Source organism: Corvus brachyrhynchos, unplaced genomic scaffold (assembly GCF_000691975.1).
Source record: "Corvus brachyrhynchos isolate BGI_N302 unplaced genomic scaffold, ASM69197v1 scaffold33, whole genome shotgun sequence".
Lineage (NCBI taxonomy): Eukaryota > Metazoa > Chordata > Aves > Passeriformes > Corvidae > Corvus > Corvus brachyrhynchos.
Window position 1 is genome coordinate 231163 of NW_008237254.1, and position 26633 is coordinate 257795.

A 26633-nucleotide genomic window follows, 5' to 3' on the forward strand; every position below is an offset into this window, starting at 1 on the left:
AAAATGTACAATATTAGTAACTTCTAACCATATGTGGAAGCAAGACAGATGCAAGCTCCCAAAATGAACAAGCTAAAAAGTAAACGTATCTCCCAAAAGTATATATAAATACACCAAACAAAAGAAACTACATGAACAGACATTAGACCACTGTAATTCCTGAGCCCTTACTTCATAGAATTTTATTGCTGAGAAACCCTATAGAAGCCTCAACTTCTATACAGTACAGAAACCACTGTAATTCAGTAAATTGTATGTAGACATATCACTAAAACAGCAGAATACACAAAGAGTTGGTACATACTTGTAGTATTGCTTCTGCAATGCGCTCATTTCCATCCTCAGAATTTGCTCCACTTTAGCAGGTAAAGACTTTTCTACATCTTTTTTAACTCTTCTCAGCAGAAATGGTTCAAGTTCTTTGTGAAGACTTGCATAACCATACTCTCTCCCTTTGCCATGCTCCTCCTCAAAATCTTCCCATGAGGAAAACCTTCAACATAATAAAATATGAGCGCAAAATAGTGACATACTGTGAGTGACCTGACGAAGCAAAATTCAGGAAGAAAGGTAACACAGACACAGAACATGTATAAATATACCACAAAACCACATAAACATTCAGATTTCTTCCCCACTGCCTTCTGTTTAATCCAATTTCTGAACTTTCATCCCCCAAGAAATCCCAGATATTGTGCCTGTAAACAAAAGAATGGAATTTTCCAAAAATGTCTACAGAATGAAAACTTTCAATTCCACCATGGAAATGCAATGATTTCTTTTTCTGCAAGGACACTTGTCTAGATGGTTGCAGAAAATTCCATTATTATATTCTGTCAAGACAGCATAAAAAGCCAGCTCCAGGTCTAGAGGGTGTGCAAGAGAACAAGAATCTATTTAAAATATGTCCTGCAGCTTGTATGGTCTAGTTGACATGTAGCAATCGTCTGGACTAACAGAGTTGGAGAACAGACTTTATGATCAAACAAAAGAATAATGGCTGCCCAACCTCAGTGGCTTTGCTTGTAATGTTCTGAGGAAGTCAGTATAATCCATAGCTCAAACTAAATAGAGCTATGGTGCTTAGCACTTACAAGATGTATGACAGGAACACATGCTTTCACACATGAGCTCTAGTTTACCTTAGGTTTAAACAAGTCAGTACAAAATCAAGTCAACACATATTTTACCATATGCAAAACATACAGGAAAACCGGCTATCTAATTGAATTACAGGATATTTGGCATCTTGACACAAATTTGTTTTTATTAGTAGTACTAACACAAGAAAGATTCCATTCTTCTTCCCCCAGAGCAAATCTATATGGCTTTCCTCTTAAACTAAGATGAAGCCTTTTTTCCAGGTTCTGACCTATACATCAATCCATCATTTTTATGCACTGCTAAAATGGGAAAAGGTGACAACTTCTACCAGCATTACTTACTAACGCAGCATGAAAAGATATAGGCATTTACTTTATATAGGATATTTAAGCTATCTTTCAGTACAATTCCCTACTTCTACTGATTCTCACATCACTACACTACTTTGCTGTAACAAACTTGACAAAAAACTCTTTCTTACTTTTCTGGCATGATGAAGTGCAATAAAGACCAAAGCTCTTTGAGGGAGTTTTGCAGAGGGGTTCCAGTAATAAGAAGACGATGGTTAGACTTGAAGTCTATTAGAGTTTTGTACAGAAGAGAGTCATCATTTTTTAAACGATGAGCTTCATCAACTCCTATGAATGCCCAATTCAGGCTACCAAGGAATGACTTAAAAGAAATGGAGAAGGGGGGAAACATTATTCAAATAAACACATTACATAATTTCCCACATTATACAATCAAGCTATAAACCCAATAATTTCTTGGTGTACTGTAATAAAATAACAGCTATATGTTTTTAGTACTAATTAAGGCTTTTACATTTGCCAGGTTCAATGAAAAGCTGTGTAGTCATCCCAAGAAAGCATAAATTAAATTTATTATTTAAAAAGATGCCCAGAAGTCTGACCCACATGAAGTAAACAAAGTCAAAATGTTCTGCTTCTTGAATATCTGTATCAATTTCCACATGCTGTTAGGATTAACAATAACTCTGTGTGCTATCACTACAGAGACTGTATTAATACATGTAAACATACTACTGTATGCACAGTATCACAGAAAAACTATAGGGATTTCCTAGTTTTGTATCATATCTGGGGCTAAGGATCGGGTTCTGTTTAAGTTCCGTGATGGTGGTCTGCAAAGAAGTAGAGCATGAAGTTGGGAGAAGATCATTACAGTAATGAGAATTTCAAGCAAACTAAGAAGAAAAAAACTAAGAACAAAATTGTTACCCACCTCACAAAATGGGAAAAGGCTGAAAGCTTCACCACATATACATAAAATCCAGAAGTGCTTAAAGTAAGAAAAGCCCCCACAAGAAACAAAAACCAAAACACCAAACTATACACTGTTGTACTTTCAAAAGCAAAAACTATCAGACTTGCCATAAATTTAATGGGCCATAAACCAAATACATGCAAGTCTAAAGAGAATTCTATATTGGGGAAATTATTTTTGTCTCCCCACAGAAGTGCAATTACCTTATCTTTTAACAAAATTTCATATGTTGTTAAGAGTATGTTAAATTTCAATCGTTTTGTCTGTGGATGCATCCATTCGTGAGTTCTTATCTACAAAAAGAAACAAACTGTGAGCTGCAGAAAAAAGGTCTTTCTGACTGGAATCAATTCAAGTACTGCAATAATGTAGATATTTAATAGCATAAAGTAATATGATTAACAAAACAGAGGGACAACACACACATATGTAACATTTTATACACATATATATATGCACACATACCTTTACACACTATATATATATATACACATACACAACATACAAGAACTTTTTACTTTAATGGGTAAGATTACTAACATTAAGAAAACAAACCGACAACCTTTCAGGAAATAAACTAAGATCATGACTGGCTTTCTTACATACTTATTTTCACTATATCCACCTAAGTAATCGCATGGCAGAAGATAATTGATTTTCAAATGCAAGACAACATTTTTAATTCTCTTCACTATTAAGCAGAAAGGCAATCTCTCACACACATTCACGTGACATCAAAATCTAAGCTTTCAATTCACATTTTAAGGACATAGGTCTTCAACAAATATTTGCTCAGTCCCAACCAAAATATTTGAGATACGCAGATGATAAGAATATGAAGTGAGTCTTGTTTATGTACAAGACTTCCAATGACAAGGAGAAATACTCACCATATTTCTGCTAGTTATGTCTCCTAAGTAAACTACAGCATTCATCTGAGGAGCCCAGGTTTGAATCTCCCTTTGCCAAGATGTCAATGTAGAAAGTGGCACAACCAACAAGAAAGGCCCATATAACTGATGCTCGTGAAACAGATAGTTCAGAAAAGAAATAGTTTGTATTGTTTTACCCAGACCCATTTCATCTGCAAGAATACAGCTATTGCCCCTAAAAAAAAAAAAGAAACAAAACTATTTAGGGGAGGTGTGGAGATGGGGAAAGTAGTTTGGATAAGAAGAAATTATTATCTTTTGACCACAAAACCCACTCATAAAAGTTTTCAAGATTTTGCTACTACATATTTTGAATAAATTTATTTACACGGTTTTTCCATAAAAAAGACTTCCCACCCGTACTATCCCCTTAAATTAACAAAAAGGTTGCAAGTAGACCTCCTGAGTCTAATTTAAAAAGTTTAATACTAATGTTGACATTCCAGAAATGTTTGGGTTTTCTGGTTTTACTGTTTTAGGTTTGTTGGCTGTTTTAAAAATACAACTTATTCCACTGAAACTAAAAGCAAAGTAATGACACAGCTGTTTTTTGTTGAGAATGGCCATGTAATGATAATTTTGGTACTATTTACAGCAAAACCAGTCCCTTCAGACCTCTACTTTGAGTTTACAGTATGAAAGTCTCCAAAAATAAAAAACCAAACCACCAAACAGAAAAAAGCATTTCAGTACTTTACAAATGCTTGCAATTTACAAACAAACAAATTTGAGACTATACTTACTTGCACCATGAGTGAGCAAGCCAGTTCAACCCATTTAACTGATAATCTCTTAATTCTAGAGTTTCGTGTCCTCCAATGTAAGGTGGTTGCTTCTTTAGTGCAACAAACCGTGGCCTTTGTTTTAGAACCTGTGAAAAGGAAACTGATCATCAGTCAATGATCGAAGTGTAACTGACTGAAGTTGGCAAAAAATCTTCCTGTAGAAAAAGTAAAAGGAGGTATTTACTAGGTCATCAACTCTAGTTTTTATCCATCGATGTAATCTAGGCCATACAGAAACACCAAGTAATTTGCAAGTAGAAACCAGTTTGATTTCTAATCTAAATGTCCCAACATGAGTGATATTAACTCACTCAAAGTTTTCTTTTAATATAAACTACATTAGTAAACAAACCCATTTCTGAATGCTAGTAAAAATGCAGGGGACTGGCATCTACAAAAACCTACTGTCAGTAGTGCTATTGTCCATACATCCTACTATGTATCATTATTGCTGTTCTGAAAAAGCTTCCAAAAAATACATAGCATGTATTTGATATCTGGATTTTAAAAAAAAAAAAAGAAAAAAAAAAAAAAAACACATTTTTACTATTGCAACTGATGTGGTGGCATGAACTTGGCCACCAGCCAAGCTGCCACCCAACTGCTTACTCACTTCCCACCCCAGAGGGACGAGAGAAATGAAAAGGCAAGAGTGAGAAAAAAATTGTGGGTCAAAATAACGAGTCTACTGCGTGAAGGAAAAACACCCACCCAATCAAAACAAAAAAACACATAGGAAAAAAACCTCACAAGTGACAGAATGTGAGTCACACATTAATTCACCAGTAGACTGATGACCAGCAAATCTCCATGCAACAAGCAGCCCCTGCTCAGCCCATGCAATTTATTGTTGAGTAAAACATTAAATGGCACCAAGCACCTCTTTGGCCAGTTGGGGTCAGCTGTTAACTGGTGTGTTCCCTCCCATCCCCATGGTGGGGATGACACAACAGGACACAGAGAAGGCCTTGACATTGTGCAAGTGCTGTTCAGCAACAGCCAGTATGTGTTACCAAAACCATTTAGGTCACAAATCTAAACCACAGACTGTAGAGGCTATTATAAAGAAAATTAACCCTATCCCAGTCAGATCCAGTACAACTGATTATAAATCCACTGCAAATTACATACTCACCTTGCAGTCTTTAAATGGAGTGGTCTTGGATTGATTTCTGCTGAAGTACTCATCAATGCGTGCCTGAAACTTTTTGGCAATGAGAGCTCCATCTTCCCAGCTACATTCAGAGTAAGGCAGACCCTGCCACTTACAATAGTAGTCCGGATAACCAGCAGCTGATTTCTGATTTGAATGAGCTGTAAAAATGCACCAGAGGTCTGATCAGCATACCGTATGAAAACATTCATTTGAGATAATAATACAACAGAAGCTAGAACCATACAGCCAGTCTGACAGCTCTTCTCTTTACCTGAAGATTTGTTTTGGATTAAAAAGTTTGTGATACCAACATTTTACATTTCTTACCTACAAATACAAGAGCATTGAGAACATACAGAATTCCTGACATAGATTTCTGTCCCCAAGTTTGTAACATACCTATTATTCTTTCCACTATCTGATATTGTTTATGTAGATCATCTGTAAGCTCCTGCTGGCAGTTGTAATATTCCACATCTTCTGGAGAAGCGTTTTTCAGCCTGGAGTGGGAATTAATTTACAACACTTATTACACCATATAGTTCTAAAACTAAGAAAATTCAGCAACTCTATAGCTCTGAATGTAATCATCCCAGGAATCTTGCCTGGAAAGCTTTTTTGAAGGAACAACTTAAAAAATCTCACTACAAAGTGGTTGGCCTAAGTGCCTCACCATTAATGACTGAGAATACTTATTGCAGAAAGTAAGTATTCTGCATTAGTGGCTTGACTAGTACAACTGGTAGCTGTCGTAGCTGTGTCTCTGGATAAGCAGTACACTTTACAGTTTATTTTCATGAAATAGTATTCAGGGTGGTCCACTCTGTAACAGTCCATCTTATGATTAGTTGCTAAAAATCCCACCAGCATTCATTGATTATATTAAACATACTAATAAAACTGGATACCAAAAAGGCGACTTTAAAATACATGTATTTCTTCATGTTTTTATTCCCAGGCTTTGACCTCAGGTTTCAGCCAAGAAAACTGAATTCTTCAAAATAACCTGAAATGGCTAATGCACCAAGAAAACACTGATCCTTGTAACAATTCCTGAAGAACTCCAATCGAAGTATAACAGAAAAATTACTAAAAGGTACAATTTATTATTCATTTTTAAACACTACCCATCTTGTTAAAACTCCATTTATAACACACATGCACACATCAGATTCAGAGGATTATGTTACAAAAACATGTTAAAGGGACTTTGGCTTTCAAAGTTTTTGTCTTCCCATTGCACAGACACTCAAAGTTATGTCCTCAAAACCAGGTAACAAGTCTCAGAAACACAACAGAACACCTAGAGTGTTTCAAAATAAGTATCATAAAAATAAAAAAATTCACCATCGTTTCGTTTCCTGATCCTTTTTCTTATAATTGTCCAGTTTCTTCATTCCTTTAACATTTTGTTGCTTCAGTGTTTCCTCAGTTTCCCAAGTGTTATGGATGTGCGACCAACCTTTCCATTTAATAAGATATTGTATTTCTCCCGGCTCCTTTGATTTTTCAAACCCAACATTTGGGTCACCATCTGCCTCAACTGCATAGATTGTGGTTGCAGCACCTGTGGCTGAGAAAGAAACCACACCATATGACTTGAGTAAGTGTGCATTGTCAGAAGTTAACCAGTTAGAAATGTAGTAGAAAAAGTAATTGGTGGTAATTTTAGATGAGTATATACTTGACTAGTGTCTACTGCACTCAAGTCATTACTATCATTTGAAAAATTATGATGTAGATATGTTAACACATGCACAAGTTGTCAAGAGAATAAACAAAGCAACCAAAACTTCTACATCTAACCTGCAATATCTTATCCTTCCTCATAAGAACTTTATTATTTTTATATTATTACTAGTATTCCTGGTTTTTAAAGAAGTCACTAGGGAATGCTCCACTGCTTGTCATCTTCTGTTACACTATTCTTATCTCTGAGCATATAAAATTATGCCATCTGATGTTATGTCTGGTCAGCCTCAAGACATGAAAAAACCTACTAACAGAGATACTATAAACCTCCTTCTTCCTAAACAAGTTTGTTACTTTTCCTGCCTCTGTTATCTTATCAGGTAAAAATTATTAAATACAGATTAAGTACAGACTGTATTGTAGCTGCAGCACACTAGCAGCAGGAAATAGGCTCACTTTGGTGAGAACAGGTTACAGAACCACAGAATATTCAGAGCTGGGAGGGACCCACAAGCATCACGGAGTCCAACTCTTAAGCCCCTATGGGGATCAAACCAATAACCCTGGCATTATTAGCACCCAGCTCTAACCAAGTGAGCTAATCTCAGTGGTGTTGATAAGAAAATGAGCCCACCAAGCTGCTGGAGCGGACAAAGTCACAGAGAGGCAACATCAAAAAGCATCACAAGCAGCAACATCATCTGGGCAGGAAGAATGAAAGAAGCTTAGTTCCTAAGGCTTTCACCACAGCAGTAACACCACACATTGGAGCAGGATATGGGATAGCATGGGATAGCATGGGACAGGGAATTTGAGAGAAAGAAGAGTACAAGTTCTGAGAGGGGTCCATAACTTCAGACGCTAGGTGTAACTAGTAGAGAAAGGCAGCCCTGAAGTGCAAAGGGCTCAGAGCTGGAGTGGGGTTTTTTCATGTGTTTGTTTTTATAATTAAGAGTCAAAGTATGGGAGAACTGGTTACTTGGGACAAGGAGAAGGCTGAGGTACTCAACCGTTTTGCCTCAGTCTTCACAATCAAGTGACCCAGCCACACCAGAGGAGGCAAACCAGGGAGGGAATGAGAGAAGGAAGAATCATCCACTCTAGGAAAAGATCAGGTTTGAGACCAATTAAGGCAACTGAAGGTGCACAAATCCAGGGAACCAGATCAGATACATCCACAGGACCTGAGGGAACTGGCAGAGGAAATAGCTAAGCATTAAGTAACTACCATAATTTTTGAGGTCATGGTGGTCCAGGGAAGTTCGCACTAACTGGAAAAGGAGAAACATAAACCTCATTTTTGAAAAGGCTGGGGCCCCTACCATAAAAAGGATGTGGGCTTGCTGGAGCACATCCAGAGGAGGCCATCAAGATGGTAAGAGGGCTGGAACACCTATGCTATGAAAACAGGCTGAGAGTTGGGGCTGTTATGCCAGGAGAAAAGAAGACTCTGGGGAGATCTTATAGCACCTTCTAGTACCTAAAGAAGGCTGTAAGAAGGCTGGAGAGGGACTTCAGACAAGGGCATTTAATAGTAGGACAAGGGGTATTCGCTTTAAAATGAAGCAGAGTAGGTTTAGATTAGGTATTAGGAAGAATTCTTTGCTATGACAGGTGTGAGGCACCATAACTGGCTGCCCAGTTACATACAGAGAAGCTGTTGATACGCCATGCCTGGAAGTGTTCAAGGCCATATTGAATGGGTCTTCAACCAAACTGATGTAGTGGAGTGTGTACCTGCCAGTGGCAGGCAAGTTGGAATTAGGTGATCTTTAAGGTCCCTTCCAACCAAAACCATTCTATGAGTCTATGATCTTAACTTGCAGACTCAAATACAAAGCAGAACTGCTAAATACCATCGCAATTTTAGGTGCATTTTTTGTAGCCATTCCACACATTGTTCTGTATTTGTACTGAAGTAACTGAAATCATGGTTTCAGTGGTTCAGCCTTGCCAACACCATCTTTCACTGTTCAGACCACTAGTCTAGTCTACTTTCTCTGCTTCACTGTATATAATTTATATTGATCAAGTATCACTGAACTGTCCAAACAGTGTCATAACAATATGGTGCGCATTTATGCAATACAGAGTTATCTTTCACCTGATATTTATTTTCTACTTAGGTATGCAATTTTTCTGTATTTTACTCTGCAATACTTAGATGGGAATAGGAATGAATGAGAGGTGAAACAGTATGACTTCTTTGTAACTTTAAAACTAGTGCTCTTCAACCTATAGCTGGGAATATGCATTGAAGTTGCACCACGAACTTAAAAAGAATCTTAAAAAACACTTTAAAAAAATACCTCCTTTACGGCCAACTCGACTATCCATAAATTTTTCTATAGTTTCAAATTCATCTTCTTCAGGTTGTGGAACATCTTCTCCACAAACTTCTAGCAAATCATCAGAATCTGTCTTGGTTTCTTCAGCTTCTTTGTAACTAATATTGACTGTTGCCTGGCGACGAGATCCCCTCTTATCATAATCATCATCATCCTCCTCCTCCTCATCATCCTCTGATGAATCAAGTTGCCTCTTTTTTGGTCCTGCACTCTTTTTCCCACTTTTTGGCTTAATTCTTGAAGGCAATAAGATATGGGACAACAATGATGTTTCAACAAGGACAACAATAAAAATCTTCTGCATTGCTTTCTGAATACATGTATTTAATGAATGTTCAATTGCTCTGCTTTCTTTTAAAGCAGACAGGAAAACGTATTCACTAGAAAGCATTAATATATTATCACGTATGTTTAAAAATAAAAGTACTTTTTTTTTCTCAAAAAGTATTATTGTTTTCAGTCACATGTACAGTAGTAGTAAATACTCAATTGCTTTTTAGAGATAGTACCAGAGCATTCAAATGCCCAGCTTCTTACCTGCTTGAAGGCTTCCGGCTTTTGGCCTTGTTTTTTGGCTCATAGTCAGATTCACTCTCTTCACAGCTGCTTTTCTCCCGTTCTTCCTCTGATTCAGAATCAGAACCAGTTCCCGATACTGACCCTGATCCCGACATTTGCCAGTCCTCACTGTACACATTGAAAGACAAACCAGTAATTTCATGTTGTTGCATTTTTAAGAACAGTTATTCATCCATGGGGGATCTGCTGTAATTTCAAGACTCTTCACAGAAATAAAATCTTGTAACAGTTATTTCAGTCGATGAGACAGAAAACTGTCATCAGTGAATACTAGGTAAGCAAAAAAATGCCCAATTGCATCAAAGGGATTTGGACTATGTTTTCCGTTCTCAAGAGGTAGATTTATAATCTAAAACAAAAACAAAAATCTAGATTTCTATATAAATTTCTGCTTGAAGAAATGAGTTAACGTGACATTAAGAAAACAAAGCACTTAGCAAGTCTACCCAGAAAGACACATATTCATCAGAACTTAGGCATGTTCAAATCATGAAGCCCTATCATGTTGTATTCTGGAGAGCCCTGTATTGTCTAACGCCTACAGTCTCTGTGGCCCATGTGAAGAATCAGCAACTTTACATGAGAATTGAAAAATACTAGAGGCAGATTTGAGAAACACAGAAAAACATGAATTTCAGCAACTGGTGAGTGGCACTGGCTCCCAAAAGCTCCCACTAAACTCACATCAGCCAGGCAAGGTACTATGAGTACTTGTGACTGAGTAGCAGGATCTCCTTGTTTCTGCTTAACTGGTATTTTTTACTTCATGACAGGAAAGACTATGTACAGTACCTTGATTCAAACTCTGACTTTATACAGGAAAATTCAATCTTAATAGCTTAATTAATATCAATATCAAAACTATACTAACTTTTAAGCATGCCCAAGGAAAGGAAAAAAGAAAACAAAAACAACCCCACAAAAATCCAAATGAAAAGCCATGTGCATTAACTAAGGGATTTCAACTTGAATTTGCTGTGAGACAACCTACTTAAGTCGTTTTCCCATCTCCACAAGAATTTTTAGGGAGGGCTTCCAGCTCAAAAGTAAACTGCATCAAAGTATTTTAGAAATAAAAGCAGTGATGAATGTTTTCAAACAACATTGCAGACTTGTTTGCTGAGAAACTAGTATGATAGAGATGTTCATTTGGGAGTTTATTTTAAAAATTACAAAACTGGAAATGAAAGATCAAGACAAATTAAAAAGATAACTTAAGCATTTCAAGAGTGAGGAAATCAAGCATAAGTTATGAGCATCTGTCTCTATGATAAAAAATGTGTACTATTACTTAGGAAAATATCTTACTCTTTATGCTTTTTCTTCTTGGTTTCACTGGATGAGTCATCTGCTGAATCTTCACTACTTGAGGAGTCCTGCAGGTGAAGGAAATAAACCAAACCCAATTCATTACTACAAAAAGAATTAAGTACTTCTAGCAAGTAGATTTTGAAAAGATACATCAGCTTCTACTTTCAAATTGGAGGCATATTATTCATGTTTCACCTTCTTCATGCCTCGCAGTTTAGCTGTTAGAAGACTGCTATTGTTTTTCTCTTTATCCATCTATGAATACATTGTGCCAATACCACCCTGGAGAACACCACATAAAATCCCCATCTAAAAAAATTATTATTGTGCCTACATAAAAAGTCATGGTGTAAGCTGCTCCACATTAACCGAGATGATGGCTCTGTAAAAATCCTAATGAAATCTCCTACCCTCAAGAGCTTTTTCACCTTCTATATTTGTTCACATCAAAATAACAGTTTAAGAAAATTCTGAGAATAGCATGTTCCCTCTTTATTTATAATAGCAGAAAAAACAAGAACCCTCTTAATGTTAAGATTTTCTTAAGGCCAATCTCATTGTCTTAAACTTAGATTTAGAATAACTTTTATCCTAAGAAGTATCTTTCTGGAAGAGAGTGCTTAACAGCTGTAAATTACTATTTTAATGATAGGTGATTAAGTTTTCTGTTTAGAAGATGAGCTGCTGAATCATACAAAAACAGAAATCCAACCAAATGAGTGTGACTACATGGCAAAGTCTTTGTAATACAAGACAAAAAGACTGCTTTACATATGAATTCCATTCCAGAGTTCCGACTAGTGTTCTTAGAAGATGTTCCTACTGCAAAAAGTCAGCATTTCTGTAGCCTATGATTTCGGTTTTGAAATAGCTGGAATACAAGCCTCATTCTTAAAATACAATTCTTTTGTAGTAACTATTTTAAGACTTGTAAAAATTAGTTTTCTACTTCATATGGAATTTCTGAAAACCATAGCAGACACCTTATACAAAAACATACTGAAAAAAAAATTTTAGCATTTTTATCTCTCTTTACAAAACTCAAGAAGTCAAAAATACAATGTACATCAGTACCGTGTGGCCTGAAAATTTTGTCCAGACAACACAGAATAGCTACCTAAAACCAGCACAGAATCAAGACCGCTATAATTTTGGGACAACTCACTTGAAAACAAATAACCAGAGATAGCTTTATGTTTGCTTACAAAAATGTCAGTTATTTGAATGTTAATTTTATAGACTAACCTCAGACTTCTGTGCACACTAAGAAAATACAAATTTGCTCTATGTAATTTTATTTTAACGGGTAAAAGAATGAGACAGGCATGTGTACATTTTAAAAATCTAAGTTACATTAATCACCTCTTCTGAAACACTGTCTGATGAGGCTGCCTTTTGTTGTTGTTGCTGCTTCTTGAGCACTGCTGATCTTTGCACAGCAAGTATACTTGGACTAGACTTCCAAAACTAAACAGGAATAGAGATGCAAGAGCCAGCCAAACATACTGAAAGTCTCCAGTTTACCATATATTTACTTTTCCTAAGTAGCATCTTAATTTTATCAATTAAAAATTTCACTACAAAATACTGCATTAAGTAACAATATCAGTCAGCTTTTCAAAATAGTAAGATTTCTACAAAACAGAATGTTATATGCTAATCACCAGGATAACTACTGCAACATATCTAACCCTGTTGTGTAGGTAATTGTTAAGGCAAAACTTTATAAAGTACATTTTAAAATTCACACAGATAAATTCTTTCAGATTGCTTGACTGCTATGATTTTGTTTCATACAGTAATACCTCAGTACATGAGAAAAAAATCTAATAGAGACTCCTTAACAGTCTTCAGTTCTTGGTGTAACTGATCTATAACTATCTTCATAAATATGATATACCACTCCATAAACATGGGAGAGTGCCGGTAGTTCTGGCCCACTGAACTGAAGAGATTTCTCAACATCACTTTTCCCTGCACTTAGCTGACTTATTGATAAAGAAACTGTATGTAAGCTTGAAATTTTTATACAATTATTTATTAATACAATGAAACCAAGCATTAGAGAAACAATGTAAAAACAGAATTCAGAAATAACATTTATGTGTGTCTTTGTCTTCTACAAGTTCCAGTAAATTAATGCATGCTTCTGTATGATGAAATTTAGGTAGGCTTTTAACTCAAAACACTTACAAATCTCACTTGCCCAAAGTTTAAGGGAACAAAACACATGCTTTCACTAACCCAATCAAATTAAAATCTAATTAAGAACACTTCATTGCCTCCTTTTATTTTTTAAATGAACACTTCTCTTGAAAATTTCAAAAGATTTTTCTAGTATTTCCCTGCCACCCCCCACCAAAGGGTTCATTTATGTGTCTTGTTTACCTCAGATCCATCAACTTTTGGTGGTTTAGACTGAATTTGTTTCTTCTCTCTAGATGTGTCAGACTCTGATTCTGACTGAGTGCCTGACTCTGAACCAGAGTCAGAGTCACTGCTGCCTGACTGGCTGCTGCTTCCATCACTACTGCTTCCGGAGCTTGAACCAGATCCAGAAACTGATGCTGACCCAGAATCATCATCTGATCGGCTGCAATGACAAGTTAGTAGGATATTACACAACTGCCAAGGTAACAGGATTAAAAGAAAAAAAAGTCACCTTAACTTTACCGATAACTCAACTGTTAAAGTGAGACCAGACAAATAGGTAGTACACAAATGGAGCCAGTTGACTAAATAAGTTGAGTTGAATAAAGCTAAAAATAAACAGGGAATAAGAATTCAAAGTGTAATTAGATAGTCTATGTGAAGCCAAAATAAAGATAAAGCAACCATTCCAATTAATACGGCAGAGTCACGCAGGGGAAATAAAAGTGGTGGAAATGCTTTGTACCCACACAAAACTGTTGAGTTTCACCCCCTCAAAATTCCTGCTTAGCTCCATCAAATGCCATATTAACTAATGGTTTAGTCTACCTCACAAAGACCTATCCAATATTGTTTTCAATCTTCATACATCAGTGGTACTCCCTAAAAAACAAAACAAAAAGCTACATAGACTGTGCTTTTCTGTTAAAAGAGCAGCACAAAATTTTCCCACGCAGACAACTCTGAATTTGTCAGAGGTGGTATGACTTGTGCCAAAGCACTTTCCTTGGCATACACTTGAGCCGTGAAATTATTTCATCTGTATATTCATTTTACACCAGATTTAACATAATTAGAACACACATTAATTAAAGATAAATACTTATTTTATGACCATTCAAAAACTTTACAGCGTTTGTTTCTCTAAAACAACTTCACGAAGCAGATGAGTTTGAAACTTTAGTAAAATTCTTCATTAGATTAATACTATATTTCAAAGGTATCATGAGAAAGAAACACCACATAGCAAAATAATTTCAAATTATGTACACATTGACTGAAACATTTAAAAACCAGAGTAAACATGAAGCCAGAATTGCAAATGTTAAAGCCAAAATTCTATCAAAGCCCAGCTGATCCCTGCCAGCACAATTCATCTGGCTGACAGTTAGCTGGAGGTGAGGTGGGGGAGAGGGAATATTGATCATCTGCCCCAGAATATACTTAACTGACAATATTGTAAAACTGCAAAACAAAGCAAAATCACTCCTCTGCTTTTGCTGCCACCAACAAAACTGTGCCAGTGAAGAAGAAATGAAGCTATTCATAAACAGATCCCTGCAGAGGGTACCTCCATCAGCCATCTGCAACCAGCAATCGTGAAGTAAAGAGGGGCAAAGCGACCACAGTGAAGCTTCCTTGCTCTGAAGAGCAAGATGTGGAGAAACATGTTGCTGCTGTGTCCCCTGTACTTGCTGAGAGGAAAGCTGGGAAACTACAAGGCTGCTCTGAAATTTCCAATTTCTTTCTTTCATCAAAGTCTTACTGCAGGCATGATACTATAACACTAACCTCACTTGCCCATAAAGCAGGTTACAGAATATGACACTACAATGTATGACCAGCAGAAATTAACGGCACTCCATGATTGTCTTCTGAAGAGATTTTCATTGTAATACAGTTTTTGTACACAAACATTGCCTTACCTTAAATATTGGGTAGATCATACCTTTACAAAACAACCACATTTCTCAGCAAAGCAAAGTGCCATAAGTACATGTCAGGGGGACTACAGACAGCAGCACTAACTATAAAGAAGATATACAGAAGAAAACTCAGCATGGAGAGACATAAGTAAATACCAGCCAAAGTTCCAGTCATAAAAAGTTACCAAAAAAATGTAAATCCTACAGAACCTTGAAGGAGGGGAAAGGAATCCAGTACCTTCATGCAGGACAAGGCTTGCTCAAAGAGGACAATAATGACATGGATTATCAAATCAAAAATTTATGCAAAACACTAAGCCATATGGATGGCAATTAATTAATTAGCTTTCCATACAGCAGTAAAATAGTTCACACTATTTTAGACACTAATACACTAATACAGTGCTAACCATAGGTTCAATTGCATACAGAGACAGAGGCAACCAGAACAAAGTGCCTGTTTTCTAAGGTAGCATGGGGTAACTAACACTGGAATAAGACATCTTGGTCAACTTGCCAACGTAATGAGAAACATCTAAACAAGCTACAGAAGAGAATGGTGGAGAGATAACAGAAAAGATGAAAAAAAATTTAGTTTACTTAGATAATTAAGCAAGAATTACACTGATTAGACAGAATCATAGAATTACCAAAGTTGGAAGAGACCTTCAAGACCATCCAGTCTAACCATGAACTCAGCACTATCACTGTAACCCCTAAACCACAGCACCCAGCGCCAGATCCAAATGCCTCTTCGACATCTCCAGGGATAAACAATTGATGGGAAATTTTATGTTGTTTGATGTTCTTCACAAGAATTGAGTGTAAGTTCAAAACCAAAGGGACTGAAATAGGGAAAATATAAGTCTAGTGGATAATGCTATTTGCTGTAGAGTCGGATGCAAGAAAACCAGCCAGTGCCAAATCTAATTATTTACTAAGAGATCAGCTAACTATCATCTAAGGTCTCTGTTAAACAATACCAACATGTCAATATGTGGATATTGATGTGGATCATACAGTATTCAAAAAAACCATACAGGCTCCTTATCTTGACAGCTAGCTCTCATCAAAGCTCTGACTCTCGTAATGAATTCTCAATAGGCTTGTGAGAAGGACCAGCGAAGTAAGAGCTATTCCATAACCCTTGTTTCTCAAAATAAATTGGCTTGATTTGGATGGAGAAGAGCAGCCTAATACAACTCAACTGCATCACAACTCACAGCAACACCTGACAAAGAGTAAAACTCTTAATTCAACCACATTACAAATAAATGCAAGACTACAAAACAAACCTACACACAGAAGTAAAAGGGATGGGGAGAGAAATTAATGAAATTACAAGAAGAAAAAACAAAGAATAAAGTCAACCACAACTGATTTAGAGCAGCCCTAATGACACCATCTATGAAGGACAATGTAGGATCCCCACCAGACTAACATATGGTATACAGAACAGAAAAAAACAGTTACATGAAATTCAAAGACTATAGCATCAATAATATCTTACTAAGCTTTCTTATCCCAGAGTGTTGAATCAGAACAAGGAAAGGGGAAAAGACTAACTGAGTAGCAGCAACCAATGTTACAACCAGGGAAACAGCAAGGACTTGCTGAAACATTTATCAAACCTTACTAATCTGTGTTAGTATACATATATGCATAAAAAGTTTGAAATTAACACATAGGAAGCACTACAGGAGTTCAAACACACAAGGCTAGTCTATGTTGGGAAGAGCTTACTTCAACTATAATGATCCAAATTAATGCAGTTGTGTGAAACTTGTGTGAACTACAAGTTCTGCCTGTGCACCACATACTCCCAGACGTCTTCATGGAACTACAGTGCATATTAAAAAGATTAGGTAAGACTAACAAATAGGTCTTCATTTCTACTGAACAGCAAAAATCTTCACCGTTTACTTGCTACAGGACAGCCTCTGAGGGTTACCAAAGCAATGCTTCTTTCATCATGTACTTTCATACACTGTTTCGACCTGAAACAAACTCTACAAAGACAACACCGTGAGTCAGAAACCTAAAGCTCTTGTTTGCAAAGGAGGTAGAAAGTGGAGTTATAAATAAGCTCTGCATAAACATATGCAATAAAGACAAACTGCAGATCTTTAAGACAGTATAGACAAGCAGCACTGCATAGGATATAACACCTACAAATCCCCAATAGCTGTTAACAGTCCATACATCAAAGGACTTTCTTTCCTCTAGAGAAATTTGAAGGATTTGAACCAACAGTAATAGTGATGGAGCACATAAGGCAAAAAACACACCCTCCAGTAAGAATTACAGGTTTAGGGCTCAGTTTTCAGTGTATTAAGTATTTTCAATATTGGAGAGAAAATATTTCTTTTTATCATTTAAGTCAAAGATCCAAAATAGAACATGTTTATGCCAAGATCAAAATATGATACACTTCTGGATGCATACTGTCCCCTTGCTTTTCCTGCACTTAAAAAAAAAGTATTTGTCTAGCACTTCCAATGATAATATTTTGTTTAACACAAAAGTTTAAAGAAAACATTCTTGTATCAACACAACAACAACAAAAAACCCTCTATTGTATAACAGGACTAGCTATCTATTCAAACAGAAATTGAATAGAATTTTTCAGCCTAAGAATTAGTTCTTAATTACCTCTAAAGCTCTGTGTCTACAAGGCAGACAGAAAGAATAGACTTGATTATCAACTGGGTTTTTTTTTTGTTTCTAAACAGATCTCATGCAAAGCAGTCTTACAACAACATCAGACCCAACTAATGATCCACTTTGGATACAAAGCAGCACCTTACTTGTTTTTTACAAAATACCTGTAAGAAAGCAGCAGCAATGAAGTAAAAACACAGACCTATGTAACGTTTTCTAAAAATTAAGAAATCCAGCAAAATCCACCTTGGGACAAAGGGAGAAGAGTTACATAAAGAGGAGAATAGAAAACTACCTTTCCCCTCATAATAAATGTAAAAGTGAAATGTATCTGTGGCATTTTCTAGCCATGTCTCCTAAGCAATGTCCATACTGAAAAAATGGGGCAGTGAAAATGAAGTCTTACTGAAAACCCAATCTAGCAGCAGTTTTCCATTTCAACTTCTATTCAGCATAGATACTAGCAGTTTACTATATCATATCAATTTAACACACAGAGACCAACCATTTCTAGCCTCTGCAGACGTAACATCACTGGGACATTATCTGTACTTTTAATTTTTGTTTCACATGTAGTGCTGACCTAAACAAAATGTAACAATGAATCATTGCTTCATATTATCACATGAGCAGGACCCAGAGCGATCCTGCCTCAGGACTTAACTGAGAAACTCTCTTAAAGGCAGCCTTCCTAGTGATAAAGACAATCCATACTTCAAACTGATGTGAGGAACTCCAGTGTTTAACTAAAGGCTTTATCATTCTCTAAGGAGCCAGCCTTTTAGTTGCAGTATTTGCCCTAAGGTGTTCTTTGAAAGAGAAACAGCTTCCCCCTCTCCCAGCCTCGCCACACTTCTTTGACAAGAAAAAACTGGCACATGAAGACAGTGGTTTTTAAAGAGGGGTGCACACAAACCATAAGGTGTGCAAAACAACTTGTGGGGGTATGTAAAGAGCATATTGGAACCACTATTTAGATTTATTTTTATCTAAAACAAACAAAACCAAAAAAACCCACCCAAATCCAAAGCCACAACAAAGTAACAACCCAGGAATTAAAAAAAAAAAAAAAAAAAAATTAAAAAAGGAAAGAAAAAAGAAAACCCCAAACTAAAAATTCAACTCTCCAAACTTCAAAGTATTTAATGGTTTGACACTTGTAAACTCACTCAGCCCATATCTCTGATAGGCCTGTATCACATAAGGCAGTTGTGGGGCTCTGGGGGAAATAGTGCTCCACAGCCTAGATGGGTGACAGTGGTGCAATCACTCCATTCCTTCTGTGTGCAGGGAGACAGACTGCAGTTTGTCTCTGCCTGATTAGGTGGATTCATGGATAGCATTACTTATTTTTAACCAAACTAACCCTGACAGAATGGAGAAGCGGTTTAAAAAGAGTCTGTAAGGAAACAATGGACTGAAGGTAATGTGAGTGCACGTGAAAAGAAAATGGCAGCACTGACACTTCTACTATGGTACAAGCTCTTCATAAGCCACACTCCAAGGTAACAGACAATGACAATTTAATGACAATGACATCTGACATGAAGTTGGATTACAGAAAATTTCAATTATCAAGACTATTCAAAATATTACTTACCAGTGTTAACAATTACTCTTACCCTAAATCTGTATTGAATGTTGAGATATTAGCCAATGGTAGCATGAAACCATCACAATTAACAAGACATCTGAATAGACCATCTAGAACACAAATATAAACCTTCATTTTTTCCAGCAATGTTTCAAGTAATGTAATAGTCAATCCTGTACTTTAAAGAATGTCCCTTAATTTAATGATAGATGTTTAGCAGCCTGCTCTGAGGTTATCTTACCTAAGATCAAGGGAAAAAAATCCACATGCCATCACAAAATTGAGATTTTGCTGCTTAAAAATAGCTAAAATAAATGCATGGAAAACTACAGTGACAAACTGAAGTGCATTTCTTTGTCAACAGTGTTGAAAGACACAGAGAAAACATTGCTGAAGATTTGAAGAAACAAGTATTAGAACAAATCACCCGTTGCAGGAGGTTTGCAGTATGGTTGAATGAAAGTACAGGTGCTTCTAACATATCCCAGCTTCAGGACTTTCAATAATGAAATACACAAGAAATTACTTTTCCTAAGTCACTAAAGGAAAAGCATTAGAGAAGTTACCTTATCAACAGTAAACCACTGTTTTAATTAAAAAAAAAAAAAAAAAAGGTTTTATGAAAAAAATATGCAAATGTAACTAAGAATGTGTGGTTGCTTTGACTGGAATAAAAACCAGAGTCTAATAGGGGCGATGAGAGATTGCAGTACAAATTAAATTCATCCACTCCATCAACAAAAGGCAAGCTGCTGCAGCAAAGAATCTAGAGCCAGAAGGACGCAGGAAGTCACTGATGTTCTTAATTTTACGAAAACAAATCCATTAAATAGTAAAGTATTTACAATACTTTGTAACAAGATAGGAAATGAACATAAAAAAAAGTATTTATACCCTAAGAGGTTGAACTGCTAAGAAGCATTGTTGACCAGGAATATTAGTTTTTGGTGAGCTCTGAAGGTGTTTGTTTTAAAAAGAAGATGATTGCTTCAAACACACTGACCCTTTCTGTGGAAACAATTTGTTACCAATATACTGTATGCTACATAGCAGATATTTTTGAAAAAAATAAACAGACTTTATGTATTCCTTCCAAGCAAAAGTGACATTTTAACAATGAAAAAGCAGCGGCTTTTCAAAAGAAAATCATGCCATAGAGCCAGCATTTTTAAAACAGATGTTTGGAAAGGTTTCCATCATTATGTGATCTTATTACCAAAACCAGTGCACGTCACCTAGAAAAGCTATTGTATCTATACACATTAAAAGCTGGGAGATAAAAATTTATAGCCTTTAAAAATAAATCTTTCAAGAAGTTTCAGTGGGTTTTGAACCCACTTACTAAAAACATAAAAACTGCAATCCCTTAAGACTAATATGCAAGAAATGATTGACAGGGTAGATGGGAATTTACTAGACGAAATTTAAGAAAAACCTTTGCATAATTACCTGATGGGACTGAAAAAACTATTACTATGACTTAGTGCAGTAAACAATGCTTCTTCCATCTGCAGCCATGTATCTTTGCTAGGTATCTTCTTCAGATGTGCTGGTCATTAAAATAAGGTACCAAAATAAACTTAATGAAGAACCATACCTTCAAACCACTGTATCACAAAATGTTAAACCAAGATTTTAATAAACAAGAATATTCTTAATATTTTTAAATGAGTGCTAAAAGGGATTTTTTACCGATAAAAACGTAACATTTTTGAATATTAAATCTTTATCTCATACATTGAAGTTTTCTATTTTATGTGTATGTTTTATGAGGTAGGTTTTAGTACAAATATTATTGTATGTATATACTTCATAAATGAACTATATATACATTAAAATGCATGCTTAAATATTGACAGGAGTGCACAAACAACTATTTTAGAGACCACTGCACTAAAGGATAAAAAAAAATCCTCCTTTATATCCTCCTTTCTCCTTAACCTAGACATACTAAGCAAGCCTTGGTTATTAAAAATGAACATAAAACTGTAATCCCTTTTGCAGAATTAACTGTGACCTGCTTCCATATGAGCAGTAATTCAGATTAAATCCTAGTATGCTAGATGCTAAACTTAAAGAGTAAATATGGAATTACTTAAGTAAAGGTATATACATTTACACACAGGCATTCAAGGAGAGCATTTACATGTCATCTCCTTATAGTAAAGGAGGAACGCAGAAACAAGAAACATAGAACTGTAAAATTTCTCTTTAACTGCTCCTACCTTTGCTCTGAGTTACAGTAATATTTACACAATTCGAACAATGCTGGGAACAGTATGCACTGCCTCACTTTGAGAACACATTCAGCCCTCACCAATACATACACCTATGGGTGAAGGTATATAAAAATAACTTTTTCTGACGCTGATATTGCTGCGTTCTCCAATGTCCCCTATGGTGTCAGTACTATCCACAGACAGAAAAGACAGAGCTTTTCAAAACAGCCTCTGTTCTCATAAACACTCTTAAGTGCCTATGAAGATGTGGAAAAAAACAAGCAGAAATGAACAGGCAGTATTTATTGAGACTGCTGTCCTGAAACTGAAGCATAAACCAGTGGAAATCAACAGAGAACCTAGAAAAAAAACCCTAAACAGATTTCAAATTAAAAAGGGTGTCTTTGGTATTTTTCAACTTTAGCACATCTACTAAATGGTGTTAATACCTTCTCTCCTTTTTCCAGGCACATGGCACTGCAGATGTGACTAATAAAAAAGGCAACAGCATACAGAACTCCTAGCACACTGCAGTGTCTACCAGCATCACTGCAAATTTAGAGCCTGTTTACCAGTTTTTGAAATGCAATTGTTTGAGTCTTTGAAGCTCACAGGAAAACACATACAGAAGTTTCAGACAGATTTTTAGTAGCTCAGCTGACATTTTCTTCATCTGCTGAAATGGGACACCCCAACAGCCAGCTACAAAAAGGCAAAAATAATTATCATCAGCTGGAGAGAGGTCTAAAACTTTTCAGAGCATGAAGACAAGTAAACTCTTATTTTAACAAGTAATCTCTGATTTTAACACCTTGTATTAGCAGAACTCCAGAAATGGCTTAACCTTCCCTGAAATGGAAAAGAAATGTGAAATAAAAAGAACATATGTATTTTCTGTAAATACTCAATGGAAGCTACCACTGCACACCAAATGATAAGTGAGGGCATTTCATACTGTGCTAAAATTTGCCTTTTAAAATCATTGCTACAATAAGGACAAAAAACCTATCTGATAGAAAGGCAGAGATTTAACTTGCATTAAAGAAACAGAAGCTAAGTTCTGCAATAAAGGTATTAAAAACACAGGGAGATAATAGCAGTTAGGTAGTCATAACACCCTTGGTTGCTTTCTTTTCTATGTTTGCCTATGGGATTCTTTAACTTCACCTGCATTTTTTGAGGCACAGCCTATAAGGAATTTATTTTCTAGCCTGTCTTGGGGTGACTTTATGATGTGTATCCCATAATCGCTCCCCTATGCCCTGAAATTAATTTTGCTACCTCTCTATGCTTTTAAACTGAGCCTGAGAGGGGGGAGGAAAAACTGAGCCAAACTTTTTCAAAGCAGTTTGCAGCTTGTTCAAGGTCACACAGAGATAGAGACTTTTTTTCAGCTGGAGAGCGAGAGGGAAGGGAAGCATGCAGCTTGCTTTTCTTTCCAGCCAGCTTTCAGCAGTTTTTTTCCTCAGCTCCTTTTCCTCCGGAGAGTTGAACTTTTGTTTTCCTGGGACTTCGTTTTTTTCCTTTTCTCTCTGCTGAACAGTTTCAACATCAGAATACAACAGGAGGAATTTCCACCGAGGCCTTGGCCCTGGACACGGGCCCACCACCCCGTTCCATCTCCAAGGAGGGAGAGAGAGATCTACGGAAGGACTCTGAATTTCCCCCCAGGTTTCTCTCAGCAGACCGGGAGGTTTTATCATTTAGCATTATTATCCTTTTCCTGTGGGTTTGTTAAATAAATAGTTTTTATCTCTTTCACTTTCCTTCGAGGAAAATTTATTTTTTCCCGAACCTGGTGGGGGAGGGGTGGTTGTAGCCTGCCTTCTCACAGAGGATATATTTCTAAATTTGGCCAAACCGGAACATAGCCAAAGAGCTTTAAAGTGTCAGCTGATATAGTTTAACTAGGGTCCCTAATTTGACCAACCTTCCTTGCAACAAGTAATGCCCATTAGTGCAAAGTAGCACCACTGACTTTCACAAAATTAATCACCTGAACTGACATTACTAATTACTGAGATTCTGGTATCATATCTCTAGGGGGTGGATGCAAGGAACATTACATATTTCCTCAAACACTGATTGGAATACTGTCACAATTAGCTGTCTGCTGCTGTTCAATGCTATCACACAAATACTGTCCCTCTCTTCAGAGCTCCTGTTACAGAAAAGGAGATGTCAAGCGTGTTATTTCCTGACAATTCCTCTTCCTATACAAGCCACGGTCTTTGCTTAAGTTGCTTCTACTGGAAATAGTTCAGCATAACACAACAGTGGATACATTACCCACTCTCCTGGAGATACTTAAGGTGGAATACGACAGATGGCTTAGATACAACTTAACCAGCTTTTCTTTTGCCATCTGTATCTACATTTTTCTTTCTTCCAAAAAAAGCCTGACTAAAACTGGTAAGTAAAAGAAAACTCCACTATTTTTAGGCAGTTAGTACAAATTAGGACCTTCCTCTGTCTCTACCTCAGCCTTTCCAAACTTAGTCAAGATGATTTCTCTACATGACAGTGCAGAGCTGGAACCTACTTTTTACATTCAACTCTGCTGGCAGAACTGACACTTTACCTAACATAATCAGAGAAACTATCAGCATAACAGACATCATTCTCAGTTAACTAAAAATGTTTGTTGTGAATCTGTGTTTGTCAAACTCGCCCTACTTTTACTGTGTCACACTATGTCTACCCTTTGCTCTGGTCTTGTACTGATGACCTCTTCTAACCAATACTACTTTATTGTCCAACTTGCCTTTTTTTCTTACCTTCTTCCCAGATGACTGGGATTCCAAGAAGCCAAATGGCTATAGAAATTATAAACACTATAAAGACTAGAACCGGAGATGTAGATCCAGTATTTGCTAAGATTAACCACTGAAGACCATTTACGCTTTTAGGCACTTAATTAATCAAAACGAAATTACTATTAAGTCCCTCTTCTGTATCACATAAGCCTTCTTCCCTCCTACACCTCCAAGCAAATGACATATATTTCTTATTTTTTAAAAAGTAATATGAAAATGGCATTATGTGTTTAAAGGTGCTCCTGAATAAGAAACCTTACATTGTATTCCCTTTGCTCAACTGAAATAGAAAAAACAAAACATTCAAAAACCCAACCTCCCCTCTCCAAACTAAACTAAGACAGTAGTATAAAAGACTGTGGAGAAGAGTGGACCCTCATAAGGATATGGAAAATAGAAACAAACATGACGGGTAAAGCACTAAGGATGATCTCCTTGGTACCACTGAAGTGAGACCATTTCTTTACTGTGCAAACAAACCCCAGTAACGATGAAAAATTTAGCAGTCAGCAGTAACTTTCAGTAGCAGGCCAACAGCATTTACTGAAAATGAACAGCAGGTCTCAGGATGGAAGTTCTACGTGAAAAATTAGTTCCATGTATGTTAACAAACTGAGGTGTAAAGAAAGAGCACTTTCCAGGATATGCACTTAAGAATCCTCTTACCTCTAGCCCTTGATCGTTGCATCTGTCCACCAGCACATGTCAAATCTGATTTGGTAAGGAATTTAGACACACTGAAGGAATTTGTCTAGTTTTTTTAACTGTCTCTGGGTACTCCCTACAAGTTCACAACAAATCTATGCCCGAATGTCATATTTATTTGCAAAGATATCTTTGAAAGAAAAGCAACATAGGTTAGAGAAGGTACCAAAGCAGGTAACAGGTTAAAACAAATGTTTTTTTTTTAACTCCCCCAAATAAATACTTATGCAATGAAACTGGGGAATGCTTTGGGGAAATGACAAGCTTAAAGCACATATCCTGCCTCAGAGCCATTAGTTCTTTCAACAGTCTTAAGTTTAGCTTCACTAGCTTATCCTTTAAAACAAGGTGCCCCTGAGAGGATCATACAACAAGGAACTAGGCATTAATACAAATCCTAAAATGGAAAGCTAAACAAGCCATGTTGCAAAAGAACTGACAGAAAGTTTAGACTCCTGTCTAGGTTAGTAACAGATCCAAGAACAGCTAATTTAACATCACTGATTTCAAGTGCATTCATTAGGTGAAGTTACCTTACTGATCAAGACTAGCAAGACAGAGAGTAACAATTTAAGCGAACTAAAGTTCAACACACTAAAAAAGAAAGATTACTATCTGCAGGGTCTTTGAAATGTATCTGATATGACAGTGGACTGTCTCCTTTGTTGTTTGGTTGTTGGGGTTTTTTTAAACAAGCTGAAGGAAGGCAAGCATTGGAATATGAAGAGCCCATTCAAAATGTGCAGAAGCAACAGATAGTAAATGCCAAACCCATAAAATGGCAAGTAAGCTTCTTAGGCAAACGCTATATAAGTAGTAAGCTTTTTTCAGTTTTACTTCTTCAAGAAATCTTAAATATTTAACCTCATTATAATGCATAAGGCAGATTTATCTTATTCACCACTGTCAGTAAAGAACAGAGGGCACAAAGAGTATCATGTTCAATCTACCAAATGTTATTTCCTGTCCTCAGCTATTACAGAGTATGAACTCAATTGAGTTTTTCTGGTATGGGCTAACACATTGTGTTTCCTGTCCTGCAGACTTCTTATCTGCTGGTACTACTATAAACACAGCAATGTTATCAAAATTAAACTGATTACCTACCAACTTTCATGACCCTATGAACCACATTGCAAGTCTTTATTTGAAAGATGCAAGTCACACATCTCAAGAGCACAAAGAAGTTCCAGGAACCCTTCCCAAGGCAGGAGGTATCAGTCATTACCCAGGGGTCTACTACTTTTTTGTGTAATGTGAGCAACCTTCAACACACAGCTGGATCCAGCAGCAACACAATGATGTATTTACCAGAAGCTCCTTAGAGACCACCAGCAAAAAAAGTATTAAATGGAATTTAATTAAAAA

At 36.5% G+C, this 26633-nt stretch overlaps 1 protein-coding gene across 2 annotated transcripts in view; it reads right to left on the reverse strand.

Annotated features, from left to right (window-relative positions):
• Window positions 1-26633, reverse strand: part of CHD1 (chromodomain helicase DNA binding protein 1) — a 53542-nt gene that overhangs the window by 22103 nt on the left and 4806 nt on the right. For both annotated transcript variants that reach the window (XM_008630784.2, XM_017730482.1), the window contains exons 2-14: window positions 13583-13787; window positions 12557-12661; window positions 11192-11259; window positions 9842-9991; window positions 9266-9540; window positions 6612-6837; window positions 5664-5764; window positions 5244-5422; window positions 4067-4194; window positions 3282-3498; window positions 2595-2684; window positions 1586-1776; window positions 305-493 (exon numbers count right to left, since the gene is read on the reverse strand). In XM_008630784.2, coding sequence (XP_008629006.1) covers window positions 305-493; window positions 1586-1776; window positions 2595-2684; window positions 3282-3498; window positions 4067-4194; window positions 5244-5422; window positions 5664-5764; window positions 6612-6837; window positions 9266-9540; window positions 9842-9991; window positions 11192-11259; window positions 12557-12661; window positions 13583-13787 — 2124 coding nt within the window. The remainder of the gene's footprint in view (window positions 1-304; window positions 494-1585; window positions 1777-2594; window positions 2685-3281; window positions 3499-4066; window positions 4195-5243; window positions 5423-5663; window positions 5765-6611; window positions 6838-9265; window positions 9541-9841; window positions 9992-11191; window positions 11260-12556; window positions 12662-13582; window positions 13788-26633) is intronic.